Source organism: Hyperolius riggenbachi, chromosome 10 (genome assembly GCF_040937935.1).
Source record: "Hyperolius riggenbachi isolate aHypRig1 chromosome 10, aHypRig1.pri, whole genome shotgun sequence".
NCBI classification, from domain to species: Eukaryota; Metazoa; Chordata; class Amphibia; order Anura; family Hyperoliidae; genus Hyperolius; species Hyperolius riggenbachi.
This window is the reverse complement of record NC_090655.1, coordinates 244566755-244588974: the sequence shown is the minus strand read 5'-3', so window position 1 is coordinate 244588974 and position 22220 is coordinate 244566755. Positions and strand designations below refer to the sequence as shown.

Genomic DNA, 22220 nt, shown 5'->3' with positions numbered 1-22220 from the left:
ACCACCTGGGACCCTCTGGAACTTTGTGGCCACGCTCATTTTCATGCATGAGCGCAGCCACAATGTGCCACAGTTTGGAGGTGCTTGTGCATGTAGACGAGTGTGGCCACGATTACATATTTGCCAAGTTCTTTTCAGATATGTTCTGAGGGTCTGTGCTTGGCAACAGTGGGGGGCAAGTAGGTCACGGGAAGCCTCTGGACTATCTACCTAGGCAAGTATAAAACTTTTTATTAATTCGGGCCACCTCAGGTATACTTTAAGGATATTATGTGGCCCTGTTCATCTCTTCTAGACTAACTACCTGTCCCCTAGAACTTCCTCCATGCCAGGGAAGGCTCAGCAAATCTTCTGGCATTATGTATAGATGTGCCATCCTGGAGGAAATGGGCTACCAGTGCAACCTCTGTAGGGTCCATATATCCCCATGTTACCTGTACTGACACTGAATGAAGACAAATGCAAAACTAGTGGAAAAATAAACCATCAGAAAAGATGAGGAGGGAAAAATGTCAATGGCCTTGCAGTAATGGAGGATCTCCTTGTGTAAAGTGTGCCGAATGGTTGAACGATGCACTGTTACTCTATCTGCAGCAAGATGATGTTGTAGGTCTGTGGGTTGACTCTGACTGTTCTCACCAGTCGTCGCTTCTGTCTATTCAAGATTTTTCTTGGTCTGCCACTTCGAGCCTTAACTTGAACTGAGCCTTTGGTCTCCCATTTCATCAATATGTTCATAACTGTGGAAACAAGCAGCTGAAATCTCTGAGACAGCTTTCTGTATCCTTCCCCTATACCATGATGGTGAACGATCTTTGTCTTCAGGTCATTTGAGAGTTGTTTTGAGACCCCCATGTTGCTACTTTTCAGAGAAGATTAAAAGAAGAGGGAAACTTACAATTGATCCCCTTAAATAGGCTTTCTCATAATTGGATTCACCTGTGTATGTAGGTCAGGGGTCACTGAGCTTACCAAGCCAATTTGAGTTGTAATAACTCGCTTTAAAGGTTTTGGAGTCGATAAAATGACAACAGTGCCCAAATGTATGCACCTGCCTAATTTTATTTAATCAGTTATTGCACACTTTCTGAAAATCCAATACACTTCATTTCACTTCTCAAATATCACTGTGTGCCTCCGATCCTACACAATACAACCTAACTGTCCCTGATTCATCCTTTTTCCCTGTCTGTGTGTCCATGTTTTTTTTTTACTGTGCATGTGTGCAGTACAGTTAACCATTGGGACAGGAGGACGGGCCAGGGAGGCAGACGGGCGGGTGCGCGCGGTGGGCGGGCGCTCGCGCACTGACTGGCAGTGGTGGCATGAGACCTAGAGCCCGTTTTTAAACGGGCTTAGGTCAACTAGTATGCTATATTTAACTGACATTTTTTTTCGCAACATCCGATTTATACAGGAAAATCCAGAAGATTAACAAGGTTGCCCAAACTTTCGCATCCCACTGTAGTTATACCTCTTTTTACCTGCTTATGAATCATTGGGCTCCTCCTACCTGCGGTCTTTTATAGTCTATCCCTTTGGCAGGGGACACCTGCTATTAGAGTATACCATCTTGTTTTTTCCTGGAGTATCGACCTACTTTATCCTTAGTAAAGGCAGAGAGGGGGCGGTACTTCCCCTCATGTACATTGAATTGTTGTTTCCCTAGCAACCCTGCCTTTTGAGTATAACCTCTTAGCAATGATTTGCCATCTACCTTTATTCATGTACTCCACCAGATTGGGCTTTCGGTGTCTTTACGCTTTTTTTCTCTCCTTAAACCAACATGGTTATTGTACTATTTCCTTATTTTTGCCAATAAGCATATCTGTACAGCACTTGATAGTAGAATGTTGTCTAATGAGGAATAATTGTTTCAGATGACATCTCTAAGTGTGTACATAGCTTAGTAGTCCAAGAGGTAGAACAACACAGGCTACATTAGGAGGGGAGGAGGTCATTGCTCCCTTGGGCTTAAAATATTTCTTCTGGGCGGTGCATATTGTCAAGGATGGCTAAGCCCCGTAGGCTGGGATTCGGGGATCTGAGAGGATTTAAGGGGTGTAGAGTGCCAGATGTAGAGAGGAACAAAAATCAGAGAAGTGGAGAAGCTTGTGAGAAATCTTGGATGTGAGAGTTTGAAAAGAAGGCCATTTTGGAAAATAGGAGCAGGTCAGATGTAGTAAGGTGGATCTACACAGGCTGGTAACTGAAAATAAGTGAGCTAACAGCGGGCAGATATTAATAATCATTTTGTAACTTAGGGTTAGGTGGCGGAAACAAGATTTTCACATAAGTAAGGTGGCATAACATGGAGGGTTTGGCAGGGAGGGGGAGTGTAAGCAGAGATAGATGAGCAAAGGGTGAACTAGGTGGATAATTCTACTTTTTAATATAAGGCAAGATCAGGCAGAATGGAAAAAGGGGGGTGCTTGTTATAGGGGGTGGAGCGTTTGATCTATCAGGACCTCCAAAAACTCCTCCTTGAGGGGAGCAGTGGAGTAATTACAGAATTCAGGCACACACAGAGATCTTTTATTATTATTTTTTATTATTCATACAAAAAAAAAAAGACAACATGGCAAAATAGTACGGAGGAAGAAAAGAAAACATAGCTTATTGGTAACATGAGAACAAAAATGATAAGCAGGCAATCTTTACAGACCTTATTTAACAAGATTCTGTATTTAGTAACGGTATTAGCTGTGAGTGTGATGAATAGAGTAATGCTAGGTACACAATACGTTTGTCCGTTCAATAGATGCGCTCGATAATTTTGTCATGTCCGATATTACTTTCAATCGTTTTACCACTCGATGTCTCATAGAAGTGAATGGAAATTGATAAGAAAAGATAAGAGAATCGAGCGGATGAACAAATCTAAAATCGATCGAACGGCAGAATCAACCGAAAAAAACGTATTGTGTGTACTCAACATTACAGAACAAACCAGACATTCTGGAGGCACCTGAACTCTACCCTGAACTGTAATTGTATGTGCTGGAATTGTTAAGCTTCCTCAACATGCTAGACAAGGGGTGGTCTAACCTTTTCACTTGTGGGCCACAATGGGTTCCTAAATCTGACAGAGGGGCTGGACCAAGAGGAAGTGGCTGGAGAGTATTGAACACCTACATTGTGCCCACCACAGTATAAGGTAGCTCCCCTCCCCAGTAGAAGGTAGCAAGATGTTCCCCAAGTATTAGGTAGCCACCCTCCCCAGGATAGGACCCTCCTGTCATCTTATGTGTGGGGGCTGGTTTGTTGGGTTGGAACCTTTCTGTTGTCTTGACTGTTGGAGGTGGAGAGCAGTGTGTGGGTGGGACCCTCCTGTCATCTCATGTGTGGGGATTGGTTTGTTGGAGTGAGGCCTTCCAGTTGTCCGTTGGGGTGGAGAGATGTGTGTAGATGGCACCCTCCAGTCATGGTATGTTTGGTGTGTGACCTCCCTATTGACTTGTCTGTTGGGGGTGGAGAGCTGTTTGTGGGTCAGACCCTCCTATCATCCTGTGTGTGAGGGCTGGTTGTTGGGGTGGGACCTCCTTGTTGTATTGTCTGTTGGGGGTGAAGAACTTTATGTGGGTGGGACCCTCCTGTCATCCCGTATGTGAGTGCTGGTTTGTTGGGCTGGGACCTGCCTGTTTTCTGTTAGGGGGTGGAGAGCTGTGTGTGGGAAGGACCGCCCCGTAATCCAATAAGTGAGGACTATCCATCCACAATGCAGGACCTATTCATTACCCCTGATGTGTACATTAGACTTCCAATCCTTACATGATGTCACTCCAGCCATAAATTAGTACTGTATTTTCAAAAATTACTTCACCCACTAATCTTTATATATAGCTTTTGGGTGGAGTGATTTTTTCTAACCTGTCTCCTCATTTCTATTATAATATTACTATCAACAGTCCATCTAATTAAATGCCAGCGAACACGTTACCAGCATCAGTGGCCGTGCGTCTTTTGATGTTTACTGAGTTTGCGTGATTCTATAAAGCCTTTGCCACACGTGGAACATAAGTAAGGACGCTCACCGCTGTGAATTTTCTGATGTTTGGAGAGGTCCCCTTTCTGGCTAAAACATTTCCCACACTCCTCACAAGCAAAAGGACGCTCGCCGGTGTGAGTTCTCTGGTGCCTGAGGAGGTCACCTTTGTGAGTGAAACCTTTCCCACAGTAGGAGCATAAAAAAGGGCGCTCCCCAGTGTGCCTCCTCTGGTGTGTTAGAAGGTTCCCTTTAAAAGTAAAGCATTTTCCACACACTGAACATGGAAAAGGACGGACGTTGGAGTGAGTTCTCTGGTGTAAGAGGAGCTTACTTTTCTGTGGAAACCCTTTCCCACACTCTGGACAGGAAAAAGGGCGCTCACCAGTATGAGTCTTCTGGTGCGCAAAAAGGTTCCCTTTCTGGGTAAAACATTTCCCACAGTCTAGACATGAAAATGGACGCTCCCCGGTGTGGCTCCTCTGGTGTATCTGAAGGAGACCTTTAGTTGTGAAAGCTTTTCTACATACTGGACATGTAAAAGGGCGCTCACCGGTGTGGCTTCTCTGGTGTATAAGAAGATCGCCTTTATTAATGAAGCATTTCCCACACTCTGAACACGAGAAAGGACGCTCTCCCGTGTGACCCCTCTCGTGCCTAAGGAGGCTTCCTTTACTAGTGAAACTTTTCCCACACTCTGTACAGGTGAAAGGTCGCTCGCCCGTGTGGCTTTTCTGGTGTGTGAGAAAAGTGACTTTATGAGCAAAACCTTTGTTGCAATCGGGACATGAAAAGGGGTGGTTGCCTGAGTGGCTTTTCTGATGCGTGAGGAGGTTTCGTTTGTGAGTGAAATATTTCCCACAATCAGGACATATAAAAGGGGTCTCCCCTGTGTGAACTCTCTGATGTAAAACAAGCAGCGATTTATCCCTAAAATATTTATCACAGTCAGAACATGGAAATATCACATCACCTCCGTCTCCAGCAGTCCCAGATGGACCGGAAGTCGATTTCTCAGAATTAGATGGATCTGTTGACTTCCCGCCACCAGGAGATTTTAAACTGATTTTTGAGGTAGCACAACGTGGTTTGGCAGATGGCTTCTCAGGAGCACAGGAATCCTTAGGTCTCGCTTTAAGCCTTTGACGTATATTTGGAATATCGGGACCTCTTTCGGGTGGACATTGTGTGCCACCATTATCTTCTGTTTTCTCATCTGGAGATGGTTGTCCCTCCAAGGGGCTCGCAACATCGTGTCCATCTTATGAACCATACAAATAGACATAATAAAAAGCATTTTTAGGTTTTCAGTTTTCCTGAGCAGCATAGTTTTCCCACCTTGTACAAAACTGTGGCATAGAATGGCACAGACTCATAACCATGATGTGAGAAGCTGAGGCTGGTAGCACACTAGACAGTGCATAAGACCATACATTTTCTGCACTGCGCATTTTTATTTTTAGTGTATGTTTGTATGCGTTTGCAGCTGGTATTTGTGTTTTCATGCATCTTTGATGCATTTGTGTCTTTATTATTTTCCCTAATCAATGTAGTAAAATACAGTATCATATTTTTAAAAAAAATGCACGTAAAAACGCATTTCTCTGCATCTCATTGAGTGCTTTTTGCATGCATTTTGTAACATTATGCCGCAAGTTGTGAGTTTTCAAGAACACACAATGTTGTTCTTATATATCTGTTGTTAAATGCAGCAGATAGAGTTTAACTGGCAGCAAACAAAAACCAAGTGTTTTTTCCACACTAGTGTTTCTTCCTAGTGTGTTCCTAGCCTCAAACAGAAAAAAATTACTTGCCATAAAAAATGGCACAGTGAATAGGCTTATTAATGAAACTGCAATAACAAGGAATGGAGATGGGCCTTTCATATGGTGTACAGTATCTCCTCCTCATTTGTTGGTGCTATGATGTTATATTGAGGAATGGAGATGGACCTTTCATATGGTGTACAGTATCCCCTCCTCATTTGTTGGTGCTATGATGTTATACTGAGGAATGGAGATGGACCTTTTATATGGTGTACAGTATCCCCTCCTCATTTGTTGGTATTATGATGTTATACTGAGGAATGGAGATGGGCCTTTCATATGGTGTACAGTATCTCCTCCTCATTTGTTGGTACTATGATGTTATATTGAGGAATGGAGATGGACCTTTCATATGGTGTACAGTATCTCCTCCTCATTTGTTGGTGCTATGATGTTATATTGAGGAATGGAGATGGACCTTTCATATGGTGTACAGTATCCCCTCCTCATTTGTTGGTATTATGATGTTATACTGAGGAATGGAGATGGGCCTTTCATATGGTGTACAGTATCTCCTCCTCATTTGTTGGTACTATGATGTTATATTGAGGAATGGAGATGGACCTTTCATATGGTGTACAGTATCCCCTCCTCATTTGTTGGTATTATGATGTTATACTGAGGAATGGAGATGGGCCTTTCATATGGTGTACAGTATCTCCTCCTCATTTGTTGGTACTATGATGTTATACTGAGGAATGGAGATGGGCCTTTCATATGGAGTACAGTATCCCCTCCTCATTTGTTGGTACTATAATGTTATACTGAGGAATGGATATGGACCTTTCATATGGTGTACAGTATCCCCTCCTCATTTGTTGGTACTATGATGTTATACTGAGGAATGGAGATGGACCCTTCATATGGTGTACAGTATCCCCTCCTCATTTGTTGGAATTATGATGTTATACTAAGGAATGGAGATGGACCTTTCGTATGGTGTACACTACAGCATCTCCTCCTGATTTTTTGGTACCATGTTATACTGAGGAATGGAGATGGGCCTTTCTTATGGTGTACAGTATCTCCTCCTCATGTGTTGGTACTATAATGTTATACTGAGGAATGGAGATGGGCCTTACCTGTGCTGACATCTGTTGAACATTCCTCCTCTTTGATTCTGATCATTATTGCACTCTCCTCTGAAGACTGTTCATCTTCCCACTCATACGCGTCTTCTTCTTCCTCTTTAACTACCACTATCAGTTCATCGTCCCCTGTAGACTGCTCATCAGTCCTCTCATATGATTCTTCATCTTCCTCTTGCTCCTGTTTAATTGTCCTCATCATGTCACTCTCCTCTATAAATGGCTGATCACCCCTCATGTACACCTCATCTTCCTCTTTAAATCCAACTTTTACAGAATTCTGTTCTTCTTCCTAAATCCACAAATCCTCATATTAAAGAGGCATAATAGTGGCATATAGTTGAATATAGTAAATAATTCAGGATACCCACTTTTAAGTTGTTTTTTTTTCTTGTTTTCAGTATCAGAAACACTTGCTATATGTATATATTGTAACAGAGCTTGTGCAGCGCTTGCACAATGTACAATGTCCTCGTGAGGAAATCCGCATAATATAGTTCACTAAAGTCCACTAGGACAAATAGGTAGTTCTTGATCCCACCAACACTTCACAGCAGTTAAGTCCTCAAAACAATATAATTTGCTCTCACCAATGTTAAAGTGGAATGAAACCCAGCATTTCTTCTTTGCTCTAAAAGGTTATTTACAGCATATAATATACTAAAACAATTTTTTTTTAGTAAAACCGCATTTAAGGGTTAAATTACAGGACTGACTTTTTCTCCTGCAGGGGCAGCCGCATCCGAACTGGTGATAACATTATCTTGTGCTTACATTCTTCACTTGATACTATTAAGTAAACATTCTCTGACTTGAGCCCTGAAGTGAAACACTACTCAGAAGTCATTACTGGTTGCATTTACAAAAGAAATGCAACAGTTATGAATAAAATGCACCAGCATCTTTCAAAGTAAATAAACTGAACTTTGGGAACTTATAATTCCTAAATGAATAATAATACTTGTGAACAAAAGCAAATATGATAATTGTATGGGTTATAAAAAGTAGGAAAACACATTTTTATTGAATATTTTGTCAGAGTTTAAAACCAGCTGATTGAATTACAGATCAGCAAAACAGGCTTTTTTGATAGCAGACTCCACTCCAATCATGCTTGCTTCACCCTGCGCAACACATGCTCAAAGAGAAGGTATTGGGAAAAAACATAGAGTAATCCAGTCCAGACTGTTTACTCCATCAACCATAACACCTCGTGAAAACAGTGCTACAATTTGCACCTAGTGGGGTTGATTCCCAAAGCCGTGCTAATTTATAGCACGGTCGCGCTATGCTTCGTTCACGGTTTACCATGCATAAAACTTTACATGCACTATAACTAATGTTTACGCAGCACAACGCGTACTTTCGTGCGCATTGTGCCATGTGAATGCGCGCAAACGTTTGTTATAGCGCACGTAAAGTTTTATGCACGGTAAACCGCACGCAAAGCATAGCGCGCCCGTGCTATGAATTAGCACGGCTCTGTGAATCGACCCCCGTGTCTCCACCACCTGAAATGAGCAAAGCGCAAGCTCACCAGATATCGTTGCTGACCATGGATGCACCAGCCTTCAACGCTTATTAGTTGCTATTCTTTAATTGCAGCCAAGTATATTCATTCCCATGGATCAAGCCTGTTAGAAACTCAGAAACAGTCTGCCCATAGCGTAAATACCGTTTATTGTAAAACTACAGTAGTGTACTCCCATCGCAGAAAATCTCATGCGCATATCAATAAAGGTACAGTGGAGACACAAGTACAGTGAAGACACTGGGTGCAAATTGGAGCACTGTTTACACAAGGTGTTATGGTTGATGGAGTAAACAGTCTGGACTGGATTACACTGTTTTTTTTCCCAATTCCTTCTTTTCGATCATGCTTGCTTCACACTGTGCAGCACATGCTCAGAGTGGAGTCTGCTATCAAAAAAGCCTGTTTTGCTGATCTGTAATTCAATCAGCTATTAACGTTGGTGAGCGCAATTTATATTGTTTTGAGGATTGAACTGCTGTGAATTGTTGGTGGGTTCAAGAACTACCTATTTGTCCTGGTGGACTTTAGTGAACTATATTAGGCTGATTTCCTCTTGAGGACATTGTGCAAGTGCTGCATAAGCTCTGTTACAATTTTGTTCAGGGAGGTCCTACCCCCTACTCTGTGCAGCAATCCACGTTTAGAGTTATAAGGGTAATAACATATTTGATTAAGGCTCTTGGGAGGAGAGCATATACCACATTCCAACAAAGTATATGTATATATTACTGATTATTGGTATGTTGTCCTGCCTACCAGTGATGCCCCAGCCTAGGGTGTTAAGCTATGCAGAATTCTCCTCCCAGAGCATTCTGGGATATTAGGTATTATTTCTAATGACTTCAGAACAACCAGTTAGCAATCATTCTGCAGAGATGCCCCTGCCAACAAGATGTCACCACCAGTGGTAAATTTCAGAATGTAGATCCGGGAGAGGGAAGATTTAACAATGGGCAAACACTGACTAATTTATAACGTAATTTTGTAAACAATTAAAAAATAAAGCAATTGTATTTAAGTTATCTTTTACCACAGTTCCTCTGATTGGACAGTCTATGATGTTCCCCATTTTCACTCCCATCCATAACACTAATAAGACTTTTTAAATTTGGCACATGCAGGTGTACTTACCCTATTCTGACAATTGGATAAAGTCAGTTTGGGCCATCTGGCAAACATGGCCGCTGGTAGTGCTGCAGGTTGTACATGTGCAATTGGGGTGCCTCTGGAGACTTGTGATATAGAAGTACCATTTAGCTCATTGTTGCCTGCACGCTACACATTTGTGCTATCACCCAGGCAACCAGTCATGCTGTCTGTCACCACTGAGACTCAGTTGATGATATGGCAGAGCTAATGCTGGTGAATACAGTAAGAGGGAGACTGGCCTGGTGGCACCACTGTAATCGCTGTAGAGAGGCAGGTCACAGTCACTGAGAGAAATAAATGCTCCTCCTCGCAATGCAGGGAGCACAGTTACGGGCATGGGTGTGGCTGATGGGTGAGGCCAGGGCTGACTGAGATGTAGTAAGAAGGCAGAGCATGTCATACTCGAAAGATCAGCTATTCCCAGAGGAAACCTCCCAGCTGGGGATCTCGCACTGCTGGATCACAAAGGGAGCTGCTGGGGGGACTGAGATCTACCTCTCCCCTCTCTTTGGAATGCAGCAGCTTCTCCCACCCACTCTGCCCTATCACACTATTTCTGGTTCAGCTCTAAAGCTGGCCATACACTAGGCCGATTCCCCGCCTATAGACAGCAGATTCGATCACTGGGATCGAATCTGCTGTCACATCGTTCACGCTACACGCTAAATTTCGATCTATTTCGTCCCGAAATAGATCGATCCCGTCGATCGCTCCGTGCGGGAAATTACCGTCAATCGCCCGCGGGTAGGGAGCGTGTTGCTAGCGGCGTTCGAGTGCCCGACGACCGACGCAATAGAGTGGCAGTACATTACCTGCTCCGTCGGCGCGACTCACCCCGGTCACCGCTGGTCCGTCTCCGCTCTGGTCTGGTCTCCGGGTCCGGCATACTACACTTCTTCTAGCCCGGCAGGAAGTTTAAAGGGACTCCGAGCTCAGAGTAAAAATAAAATTTGAACTTACCCGGGGCTTTCTCCATCCCAGCCCTGGTCGGGACGTCCCACGCCGGCCTCCTGGCTCTTCTCCCGGCGGACAGGCCGGTCCCCCGGGCGACACTGGCGAGTGTCGGGCCTTCTCCTTCCGTATACGTCACGAATGACGTCACACGCCGGCCGCCGCGCATCATGACGGCGGCCGGCGTGACAGCACGGCGCATGTGCGATTAAACCGCGCATGCGCCGTGCTGTCACGCCGGCCGCCGTCATGACGCGCGGCGGCCGGCGTGTGACGTCATTCATGACGTATACGGAAGGAGAAGGCCCGACACTCGCCAGTGTCGCCCGGGGGACCGGCCTGTCCGCGCTATGCGGACAGCCGCCGGGAGAAGAGCCAGGAGGCCAGCGTGGGACGTCCCGACCAGGGCTGGAATGGAGAAAGCCCCGGGTAAGTTCAAATTTTATTTTTACTCTGAGCTCGGAGTCACTTTAAACAGTAGAGGGCGCTCTACTGTTTAAACTTCCTGCCGGGCAGGAAGAAGTGAAGCATGCCAGACCCGGAGACCAGACCAGAGCCACGCCTCTGCCACACCCCTGACCACGCCCCCGTCGCACCCCTAGTCACGCATACCATAAAGATTTCCTAAGAAAAATGTTGTTTTATAATTCAAACCACACTGGTCCTTTCTATACTGGTTCATTTTCCTTCATATTAACATTTTAAAACTAGTAATATATCAATGTAACTACTTAAGGACCATGCTAATTGACATCTACACCCTGTTTTGATGCTGATCTGGCTGCCAGGGCATCGATTTCAGTTCACTGCTGCAGCGCGCATCCGCCGTTTTCATCGCTCTCGCTGCTGTCTGCCCACCGTGTCCCGTCGCAGCTCACTCGTCCTGTCAGTCTCTATGATTGCAGAGCCCTATGAACCGGCCAAGAGCTGATTTTATTGGCTCCTGGCCATGTCTATCAATGTAAGCAACTCCCATAGGCTTACATTGATAGACACGGTCAGGAGCCAATGAAAGCAACTCCTGACCGGCTCACATGACTCTTCCGTCATAGAGACAGCAGACTGAGCGTCCTGAGGAACCTGGCATGCGGCGTGGACGTTGGTTGTAGCGGGTATGTGCGGCGATTTGTCGGTATTCTGTTATTGTACCAGCCTTCTCTGGTCCTTAAGGGGGCAGAGACTGCTGGTACTTAAGTGGTTAAAGGATGGGAATAAAGTTTAGAGTTAAACACTTTTTTTTTGTAGAGAACTATCTACAGTCCTGGCCAAAAGTTTTGAGATTGTCAAAAATATGAGTTTTCACAAAGTTTGCTGCTAAACTGCTTTTAGATCTTTGTTTCAGTTGTTTATGTGATGTACTATATAAGTTGATGTCAGTTGACGTTTGTATAGAGACTAAGTGGCTTGAAAAAGAGCTTCTACAGCTTGAAACTGCGGGCTGTTGCCGCCAATGCCAATTTTTTTGACAACTGTCATTTTAATGGCAATTTGAAATAAAGAGCTAATCTTTTTATACATCTATTTTCTATTTTTGCACAACAGTTTCTGGTGGATCCCCTGGATGCTGGGATCTGAGGCTTAGGCACACGGCAGTTCCTCTTTATGGAAGAGTGCTCCTCCATCTTCTCATTTGATTTTATGTGATGTACTGAAATATAATTATAAGCACTTCATATGTTTCAAAGGCTTTTATTGACAATTACATGAGATTTATGCAAAGAGTCAGTATTTGCAGTGTTGGCCCTTTTTTTCAGGACCTCTGCAATTCCACTGGGCATGCTCTCAATCAACTTCTGGGCCAAAACCTGACTAATAGCAACCCATTCTTTCATAATCACTTCTTTGAGTTTCTCAGAATTAGTTGGTTTTTGTTTGTCCACCCGCCTCTTAAAGAATGACCACAAGTTCTCAATGGGATTAAGATCTGGGGAGTTTCCAGGCCATGGACCCAAAATGTCAACGTTTTGGTCCCCGAGCCACTTAGTTATCCCTTTTGCCTTATGACACAGTGCTTTATCGTGCTAGAAAATGCATTGTTCTTCACCAAACTGTTGTTGGATTGTTGGAAGAAGTTGCTGTTGGAGGGTGTTTTGGTACCATTCTTTATTCATGGCTGTGTTTTTTGGCAAAATTGTGAGTGAGCCCACTCCCTTGGATGAAAAGCAACCCCACAAACGAATGGTCTCAGGATCCTTTACTGTTGACATGACACAGGACTGATGGTAGTGCTCACCTTTTCTTCTCCTGACAAGCCTTTTTCCAGATGCCCCAAACAATCGGAAAGGGGCTTCATTGGAGAATGACTTTGCCCCAGTCCTCAGCACAGTACATTCACCATACTTTCTGCAGAAGATCAATCTGTCCCTGATGTTTTTTTGGGAGAGAAGTTGCTTATTTGCTGCCCTTCTTGACACCAGGCCATCTTCCAAAAGTCTTCGCCTCACTGTGCGTGCAGATGTGCTCACACCTGCCTGCTGCCATTCCTGAGCAACCTCTGCACTGGTTGCACTCCGATCCTGCAGCTGAATTCTCTTTAGGAGACAATCCTGGTGCTTGCTGGACTTTCTTGGATGCCTTGAATGCCTTCTTAACAAGAATTGAACCTCTTTCTTTGTAGTTCTTGATGATTCTATAAAATGTTGATTTAGGTGCAATTCATAGTAGCCACAATATCCTTGCCTGTGAATCCATTTGTATGCCATGCAATGATGGCTGCATGCGTTTCTTTGCTGGTCAACACGGTTAAAGTGGAATATAACCCAGTATTTCTTCTGTGCTCTAAACTATTATTTACAGCACATAATATAGTAATTATTTTTTTTAGTAAAACAGCATTTATAGGGTTACATCACAGGACTGACTTTTTCTCCTGCAGGGGCAGCTGCATCCGAACCGGTGATAAGTAGAGATGTGGCGAACGGACGTTCATGACGTCACGCACATGCGCAGAAAGTGCCCGGCAACAGGAGCGTGATCTAGGACGCTCTCCGCTGGGCAACGCAGGCATACTACTCCGGGTCAGAGCGACCTGGAAGTAGTAAACCCCCCAGGGATTCAGAGATGTTCGCCGGCGAACGGTTCGGGAACCGTTCGCCACATCTCTAGTGATGAGCTTATCTTCTGTATACATTCATTACTTGATACAATTAAGTAAACATTCTCTGACTGTGCAGAAACTTATGCTAATGAGTCCTGAAGTGAAACACAGGTCAGAAATCACTGCTGGGTGCATTTACAACAGAATTACAACAGTTATGAATAAAATGCACCAGCACCTTTCAAAATAAATAAACTGAACTTTGGTAAGTTATCGTTTCTAAATGAATTATAATACTTGTGCACAAAAGCAAATATGATAATTGTATGGGTTATAAAAAGTAGGAAAACACATTTTTGTTAAATATTTTGTCAGAGTTTTAAACCGCTTTAACAATGGAAGATCAATGATTTTAAGCATCACACTCCATTTAACATGTCAAGTCTGTCAATCAGCCTGACATAATGATCTCCAGCCTTGTGCTCGTCAACATTCTCACCTGAGTTAACAAGACGATTACTGAAATGATCGCAGCAGGTCCTTCAATGACAGCAATGAAATGCAGTGGAAAGTTTTTTTTGGGATTCAGTTAATTTTCATGGCAAAGAAGGACTATGCAATTTATCTGAATACTCTTCATAACATTCTGGAGAATATGCAAATTGCTATTCTAAAAACGTAAGCACCAACTTTTCTAATTTCCAATATTTTTGACAGTCTCAAAACCAGGGCTGTGGAGTCGGAGTTGGAGTCGAGGAGTTGGGGCAATTTTGAGCACCCGGAGTATGAGTCGTTGATTTCATAAACTGAGGAGTCGGAGTCGGATGATTTTTGTACAAAATCCATAGCACTGTTAAGTATTAGACTAAGGAGTCGGAGTCGAGGAGTCAGAGTCATTTTGGGTACCCAGAGTCGGAGTTGTGGTTTCATAAACTGAGGAGTCGGAAGATTTTTGTACCGACTCCACAGCCATGCTCAAAACTTTTGGCCAGGACTGTATATTTACATAGAAGGAGGGACAAAGTCCTGAAACAGGGACAAATGAGGAGGAAAGAGAGACAGAGGGACAGGGCTCCAAAAGAGGGACAATTGGGAGCTATGGGAAACCTCATAGGGAACAGTTCTCTAATCACAGCATGAAGCGTTGTGATTGGTTGAATAGTGTGGGTGTGGTTTACTACAACCTACCTGAAACCTAGCAGTTCGAGAGGGTGCTGTCCACCCAATCACGTTAGCACAATTTCCCGATGAGGTTTCCTGCTGGGTCCCCTAAACAAGACTAGCACGCAACTTGCTTGTGGCTCCCATGTTATGTGCAAAATGCAACCCTCCCCTCATGAGTTATTCCCATTTACAGTATCCCCCTTTTTTCCATTTGCATCAGACCTTTCTTCCATGTTCAGCTGCTACCTTGCTGTCCCAACCCCACCTTCTCACCCTAATCCACCCTCCTTGACTCATGTCCCCCTCCTCATCCCACACTATCTATCCATCTATGTGTAGTATTCCTTTCCTCAGTGATTATGAGTTGTCATCACATCTAACATGCTGTATAGTGTATTGGGGGTCAAATGCCAACACATCAACTTACCTGTTCATGTTCTGAGATTGTGTGATCTTCCTGTGGACAATCCTGGGAATAAAGAGGACCTGTGCATCTCTCTGGTGGGTTTCTATTACCAGATCCATCTGTAGGAAACACACACACTGCCTGAATACATTGTCTCTATGTGATTATCAGATGATGGGCGATCTAGGCGGACCCTCCATACTGATCTCTCCTTTACAAGAAAAGAAAGTCTCCTCTTACCTGGTGACGTGAGGGACGGCTGATTCTCCATTATGATGTCCTTATAGGTCCTCCAGCAGCCTACTGTGTTGAGTCACACTGAAATAATGTGAAGGTCTCAGATCACTGGCCTTAGATCATGACCTTGTGGAACTCTGAGCTCCTCCCTGTTTCTTATTCCTTAACAACAGTGACCTGGCAAGAAACTGGAATTCCTGTAAAATAGATTGCAGTTTGCTTATTATCTTATTATCTGCTCTGCTGCCAGTTCTAGCAATGTCCCCTCTCTGCTTTCTGCCACTTTAACTCTAACCTTTAACTTCCCTTATGAGAGATTTACCTCTTCCTGTGTCTGCGTGCCACCACTTGCTAATTGTGCGTTCCACATTGTGAGAGCAAGACCACCCTCTTGTGGAGAATAGTGGCACTGCAGCCTCATTTACACTTCCTCGTGCTGTGTGTTCCTATATACAGTATATAGTATCAGAATATGACATACAGACTACCCAGCAAGCTCATCGTGAACCAGAATTTCTAGAAGTGTGTAAGGGGCTACAAAGGACCAAAAAGCACTCTTACATAATATGCTCACTCCAACCTGAATAATCGCAAATACCTTCTTTTCGTTTGGCTTAGCATTTTAGTAAAAGGGCTTTTTTGAAGCCCCTCAAACACTCCTGGAGTTCTTATTCACCATGAGCTTGCTGAGTAGTCTAACTTTGGGTGTTTCAAGTCCTATGCCACCTTAATCCATGCCATGCATTATGCATTTATGAGGATCAACGTCTGTATGCATGTTGGATTATTGTAGCTTTGTACAATTAACAAGCTAACACATCATTGCATTCCAGCAGATCTGGAGGTGTGGTTAGCTTAGAGGGACAACAATGGGACAGTTTGCATATTTAGCAGTGATGCATTGTGGGAGACATCTCAGAGCTCACTCCAACCTGAATGATTGCAAATACCTTCTGTTTTAAGAAAGCAAACTTTTGTTATGCAGAATATGCCATCATATTCCCATTATGCCTTTAACATCAGACTCACGAATACAACTGGAGCTTTCACGATCTGAAAGGGCTGACCTGCAGACAATAGGATATGTAAAATATATTGGTGTAGCGCCACCAAAGGGGGAAAGCAGGAAATGTGGGCACCCAAAGAGCCTTGGAAGCCATAGCAGGAAATAGCGTGTGTATGCTATAAGCAATATTCACTGTGGGTTCTGGAGGGGGAGGGGGGGGGGGTCAGTGTGGGTGATTGGTGGAGGGGGGGGGGGGGGTCAGTGTGTGTGTGTGTGGGGGGGGGGGGGTGAGGGAGAAGTTACTGTGGGTTCTGGGGGGGTGAGCGATCAGCATGGGGTGATTGGTGGAAGGAGAGGTCAGTGTGTGGGTGGGGGGAGGGGGTTCTTGAGGGATAAGTTACTGTGGGTTCTGGAGGGGGAGGGGGGGGGGGGAGGGGTCAAGGTGGGTGATTGGTGGAGGGAGAGGTCAGTGTGGGTGTGTGAGGAAAAAGTTACTGTGGGTGCTGGGGGGGGGGAGGGGTCAGTGTGGGTGATTGGTGGAGGGAGAGGTCAGTGTGGGTGTGTGAGGAAGAAGTTACTGTGGGTGCTGGGGGGAGGGGTCAGTGTGGGTGATTGGTGGAGGGAGAGGTCAGTGTGGGTGTGGGTGAGGAAGAAGTTACTGTGGGTGCTGGGGGGGAGGGGTCAGTGTGGGTGATTGGTGGAGGGAGAGGTCAGTGTGGGTGATTGGTGGAGGGAGAGGTCAGTGTGGGTGTGTGAGGAAGAAGTTACTGTGGGTGCTGGGGGGGAGGGGTCAGTGTGGGTGATTGGTGGAGGGAGAGGTCAGTGTGGGTGTGTGAGGAAGAAGTTACTGTGGGTGCTGGGGGGGAGGGGTCAGTGTGGGTGATTGGTGGAGGGAGAGGTCAGTGTGGGTGTGTGAGGAAGAAGTTACTGTGGGTGCTGGGGGGGGGGGGGCAAGGGTCAGTGTGGGTGATTGGTGTAGGGAGAGGTCAGTGTGGGTGTGTGAGGAAGAAGTTACTGTGGGTGCTGGGGGGGGAGGGGTCAGTGTGGGTGGTTGGTGGAGGGAGAGGTCAGTGTGGGTGTGTGAGGAAGAAGTTACTGTGGGTGCGGGGGGGGGGGGGTGTCAGTGTGGGTGATTGGTGGAGGGAGAGGTCAGTGTGGGTGTGTGAGGAAGAAGTTACTGTGGGTGCTGGGGGGGGGGGGGTCAGTGTGGGTGATTGGTGTAGGGAGAGGTCAGTGTGGGTGTGTGAGGAAGAAGTTACTGTGGGTGCTGGGGGGAGGGGTCAGTGTGGGTGATTGGTGGAGGGAGAGGTCAGTGTGGGTGTGTGAGGAAGAAGTTACTGTGGGTGCTGGGGGGGAGGGGTCAGTGTGGGTGATTGGTGGAGGGAGAGGTCAGTGTGGATGTGTGAGGAAGAAGTTGCTGTGGGTGCTGGGGGGGGAGGGGTCAGTGTGGGTGATTGGTGGAGGGAGAGGTCAGTGTGGGTGTGTGTGGAAGAAGTTACTGTGGGTCCTGGGGGGGGAGGGGTCAGTGTGGGTGTGTGAGGAAGGAGTTACTGTGGGTGCTGGGGGGGAGGGGTCAGCGTGGGTGATTGGGGAAGAGGTCAGTGTGTGTGTGTGTGTGGGGGGGGGGGGATGAGGGAGAAGTTACTGTGGGTTCTGGGGGGTGAGCGATCAGCGTGGGTTGATTGGTGGAAGGAGAGGTCAGTGTGTGTGTGTGTGGGTGGGGGGGAGGGGGTTCTTGAGGTAGAAGTTACTGTGGGTTCTGGGGGGGGAGGGGGGAGGGGTCAAGGTGGGTGCTTGGTGGAGGGAGAGGTCAGTGTGGGTGTGTGAGGAAGTAGTTACTGTGGGTGCTGGGGGGGGGAGGGGTCAGTGTGGGTGATTGGTGGAGGGAGAGGTCAGTGTGGGTGTGTGAGGAAGATGTTACTGTGGGTTCTGGGGGGGGGGAGGGGTCAGTGTGGGTGATTGGTGGAGGGAGAGGTCAGTGTGGGTGTGTGTGAGGAAGGAGTTACTGTGGGTGCTGAGGTGGGGGGAGGGGTCAGTGTGGGCGATTGGGGAAGAGGTCAGTGTGGGTGTGTGGATGAAGAAGAAGTTACTGTGGGGAGGGAGAAGGGGTCAGTGAGGGTGATTGGGCGGGGGGGGGGGGGGAGAAGTTACTGTGGGTTCTGGGGGGTGAGCGATCAGCATGGGGTGATTGGTGGAAGGAGAGGTCAGTGTGTGGGTGGGGGGAGGGGGTTCTTGAGGGATAAGTTACTGTGGGTTCTGGAGGGGGAGGGGGGGGGGGAGGGGTCAAGGTGGGTGATTGGTGGAGGGAGAGGTCAGTGTGGGTGTGTGAGGAAAAAGTTACTGTGGGTGCTGGGGGGGGGGGAGGGGTCAGTGTGGGTGATTGGTGGAGGGAGAGGTCAGTGTGGGTGTGTGAGGAAGAAGTTACTGTGGGTGCTGGGGGGAGGGGTCAGTGTGGGTGATTGGTGGAGGGAGAGGTCAGTGTGGGTGTGGGTGAGGAAGAAGTTACTGTGGGTGCTGGGGGGGAGGGGTCAGTGTGGGTGATTGGTGGAGGGAGAGGTCAGTGTGGGTGATTGGTGGAGGGAGAGGTCAGTGTGGGTGTGTGAGGAAGAAGTTACTGTGGGTGCTGGGGGGGAGGGGTCAGTGTGGGTGATTGGTGGAGGGAGAGGTCAGTGTGGGTGTGTGAGGAAGAAGTTACTGTGGGTGCTGGGGGGGAGGGGTCAGTGTGGGTGATTGGTGGAGGGAGAGGTCAGTGTGGGTGTGTGAGGAAGAAGTTACTGTGGGTGCTGGGGGGGGGGGGCAAGGGTCAGTGTGGGTGATTGGTGTAGGGAGAGGTCAGTGTGGGTGTGTGAGGAAGAAGTTACTGTGGGTGCTGGGGGGGGAGGGGTCAGTGTGGGTGGTTGGTGGAGGGAGAGGTCAGTGTGGGTGTGTGAGGAAGAAGTTACTGTGGGTGCGGGGGGGGGGGGGGGTGTCAGTGTGGGTGATTGGTGGAGGGAGAGGTCAGTGTGGGTGTGTGAGGAAGAAGTTACTGTGGGTGCTGGGGGGGGGGGGGGTCAGTGTGGGTGATTGGTGTAGGGAGAGGTCAGTGTGGGTGTGTGAGGAAGAAGTTACTGTGGGTGCTGGGGGGAGGGGTCAGTGTGGGTGATTGGTGGAGGGAGAGGTCAGTGTGGGTGTGTGAGGAAGAAGTTACTGTGGGTGCTGGGGGGGAGGGGTCAGTGTGGGTGATTGGTGGAGGGAGAGGTCAGTGTGGATGTGTGAGGAAGAAGTTGCTGTGGGTGCTGGGGGGGGAGGGGTCAGTGTGGGTGATTGGTGGAGGGAGAGGTCAGTGTGGGTGTGTGTGGAAGAAGTTACTGTGGGTCCTGGGGGGGGAGGGGTCAGTGTGGGTGTGTGAGGAAGGAGTTACTGTGGGTGCTGGGGGGGAGGGGTCAGCGTGGGTGATTGGGGAAGAGGTCAGTGTGTGTGTGTGTGTGGGGGGGGGGGATGAGGGAGAAGTTACTGTGGGTTCTGGGGGGTGAGCGATCAGCGTGGGTTGATTGGTGGAAGGAGAGGTCAGTGTGTGTGTGTGTGGGTGGGGGGGAGGGGGTTCTTGAGGTAGAAGTTACTGTGGGTTCTGGGGGGGGAGGGGGGAGGGGTCAAGGTGGGTGCTTGGTGGAGGGAGAGGTCAGTGTGGGTGTGTGAGGAAGTAGTTACTGTGGGTGCTGGGGGGGGGAGGGGTCAGTGTGGGTGATTGGTGGAGGGAGAGGTCAGTGTGGGTGTGTGAGGAAGATGTTACTGTGGGTTCTGGGGGGGGGGGAGGGGTCAGTGTGGGTGATTGGTGGAGGGAGAGGTCAGTGTGGGTGTGTGTGAGGAAGGAGTTACTGTGGGTGCTGAGGTGGGGGGAGGGGTCAGTGTGGGCGATTGGGGAAGAGGTCAGTGTGGGTGTGTGGATGAAGAAGAAGTTACTGTGGGGAGGGAGAAGGGGTCAGTGAGGGTGATTGGGCGGGGGGGGGGGGGGGGGAGAGATCAGTGTGGGTGCTGCTATCGTATCGGGGATGCACATTATCACCTGCTCCCAAATTCCTGTGTCCTGGATTGGGGGGTGGAGCTTCTCGCGGCCGGGGGCGGAGCTTCTCGGAGCCAGGGGCGTGGCTTCTTGCAGCCACCTTTGCTGTAAAAAAAAAAAAAGGCATGTGGGGGTCGGGGGGATGTGCCAGAGCCCCTCCCCTCTGCACGTGCCCTCTACGGTGAGAGACGCATCTGAATCTCCAGTGCCGACAGCTCTGGGGTCACGTGACAGCCTCTGTGTTTCTTCAATCACACTACACTGCTCATAGCTCCCCATCACCGCCCCCTGGAGGCCCCAACTAGCATTACTCCTGTCTGCCAGAGACCCCTCCTCCACCCCCAGCAGCGATCTCCCCTCTCTGCCCCCTCTCACCCCCGTAATCTGCCCCCGAACAGCCGTCTTCCTGCCGCTAGCGCTGTGACCGCCAGGGGGCGCCCATGGATCGAGGGATTTCCACATGAAAGCGGCGGCATTCCTCCGAGATTCCTGTTCGGGTCTTCGGGGGGAGTCCGGAGATGGAGATATGCGGGTGGTCCCGGGTTTGGGCATCGCCGATCGCCTGAAAACCCCGCGAAGAGGCAGGAGAAGAAGCACAAGTGTGGCGCAGCGGCGCGCGGGGGCTGTGTATGTTCTCAACATGGTCCGCTCTGTGGCTTTATAAGGAAGCTTCAGTGCGGGAGCGAGGCATTCGCCTAGAGACCGCTGAGCCGAGCGGGGAGCCTCTGCCGCTGATCGCAGCTCCGATGCTGCAAACCGAAGGAAGGAAGGAATGTTTTAGTAATTATTCTTTTTTATTATTTAAACAACAATCATAGAGTCACATAAGGATTTCAATACAGCAATTATGGTAATGAAAGCGGTATATATATATAGTAGCCAGAGAAAAAGTAATGTAAGCAGATTTACCAAATTATAACAGAAATGATGGCTATATGTACCTGTGAAATAGCTAAAAAAAAGATCATAGAGTCATATATATATACATATATATATGTATATGTATGTGTGTGTGTGTGTATGTATGTATATATATATGTATATATATATATGTGTATATATATATATACATATATATATATATATATATATATATATATATATACACACACATATATACATATATATATTGTGTTAACGTTTTATTGAAAAACAATTTCCCCACCTGATGACCTCACAATACTCAGCTGGGTAAAAATAGAGGATGCTGGCATTACCTGATGACCTCACAATACTCAACTGGGTATAGAGGATGCTGGGATTACTTGATGACCTCACAATACTCAGCTGGGTATAGAGGATGCTGGGATTACTTGATGACCTCACAATACTCAGCTGGGTATAGAGGATGCTGGGATTACTTGATGACCTCACAATACTCAGCTGGGTATAGAGGATGCTGGGATTACTTGATGACCTCACAATACTCAGCTGGGTATAGAGGATGCTGGGATTACTTGATGACCTCACAATACTCAGCTGGGTATAGAGGATGCTGGGATTACTTGATGACCTCACAATACTCAGATGGGTATAGAGGATGCTAGCCTAGGATTACCTGATGACCTCACAGTACTCAGCTGGTTATACTTAGAGGATGCATATAGAAAGAATAAGTATATGGACTAGAGAACATACAGGCTAGGTGCACACTGAGCAGAAACTCTAACGTTGCAGAACAAATGCTGCGTTTTTGTCGCTAATGGAAGTCAATGGGCCGCAGGAAAAACTGCATATAAAAACGCATATGCGTTTTCAAACATGCGTTTTTAAAATGCAGGTTTTTGTTGCATAATAT

General features: G+C 47.1%; 1 protein-coding gene across 2 annotated transcripts; it reads right to left on the bottom strand.

The window, feature by feature from the left end:
- Nucleotides 1-2585: 2585 nt before the first annotated feature.
- LOC137536516 (gastrula zinc finger protein XlCGF57.1-like) lies at nt 2586-20505 on the bottom strand. 2 transcript variants are annotated; one of them, XM_068258730.1, is made up of 5 exons: nt 20426-20505; nt 15381-15574; nt 15162-15259; nt 6894-7191; nt 2586-5246 (listed from the first exon to the last, which is right to left on the bottom strand). In XM_068258730.1, exons 2-5 carry the CDS (start codon nt 15409-15411, stop codon nt 3946-3948), a joined length of 1728 nt encoding a protein of 575 aa, XP_068114831.1. In that variant the 5' UTR covers nt 15412-15574; nt 20426-20505; the 3' UTR covers nt 2586-3945. The 2 variants fall into 2 exon arrangements, with proteins under 2 accessions (XP_068114831.1, XP_068114830.1); XM_068258729.1 differs by lacking the exon at nt 20426-20505 and having other exon boundaries at nt 15381-15660.
- Nucleotides 20506-22220: the final 1715 nt, after the last annotated feature.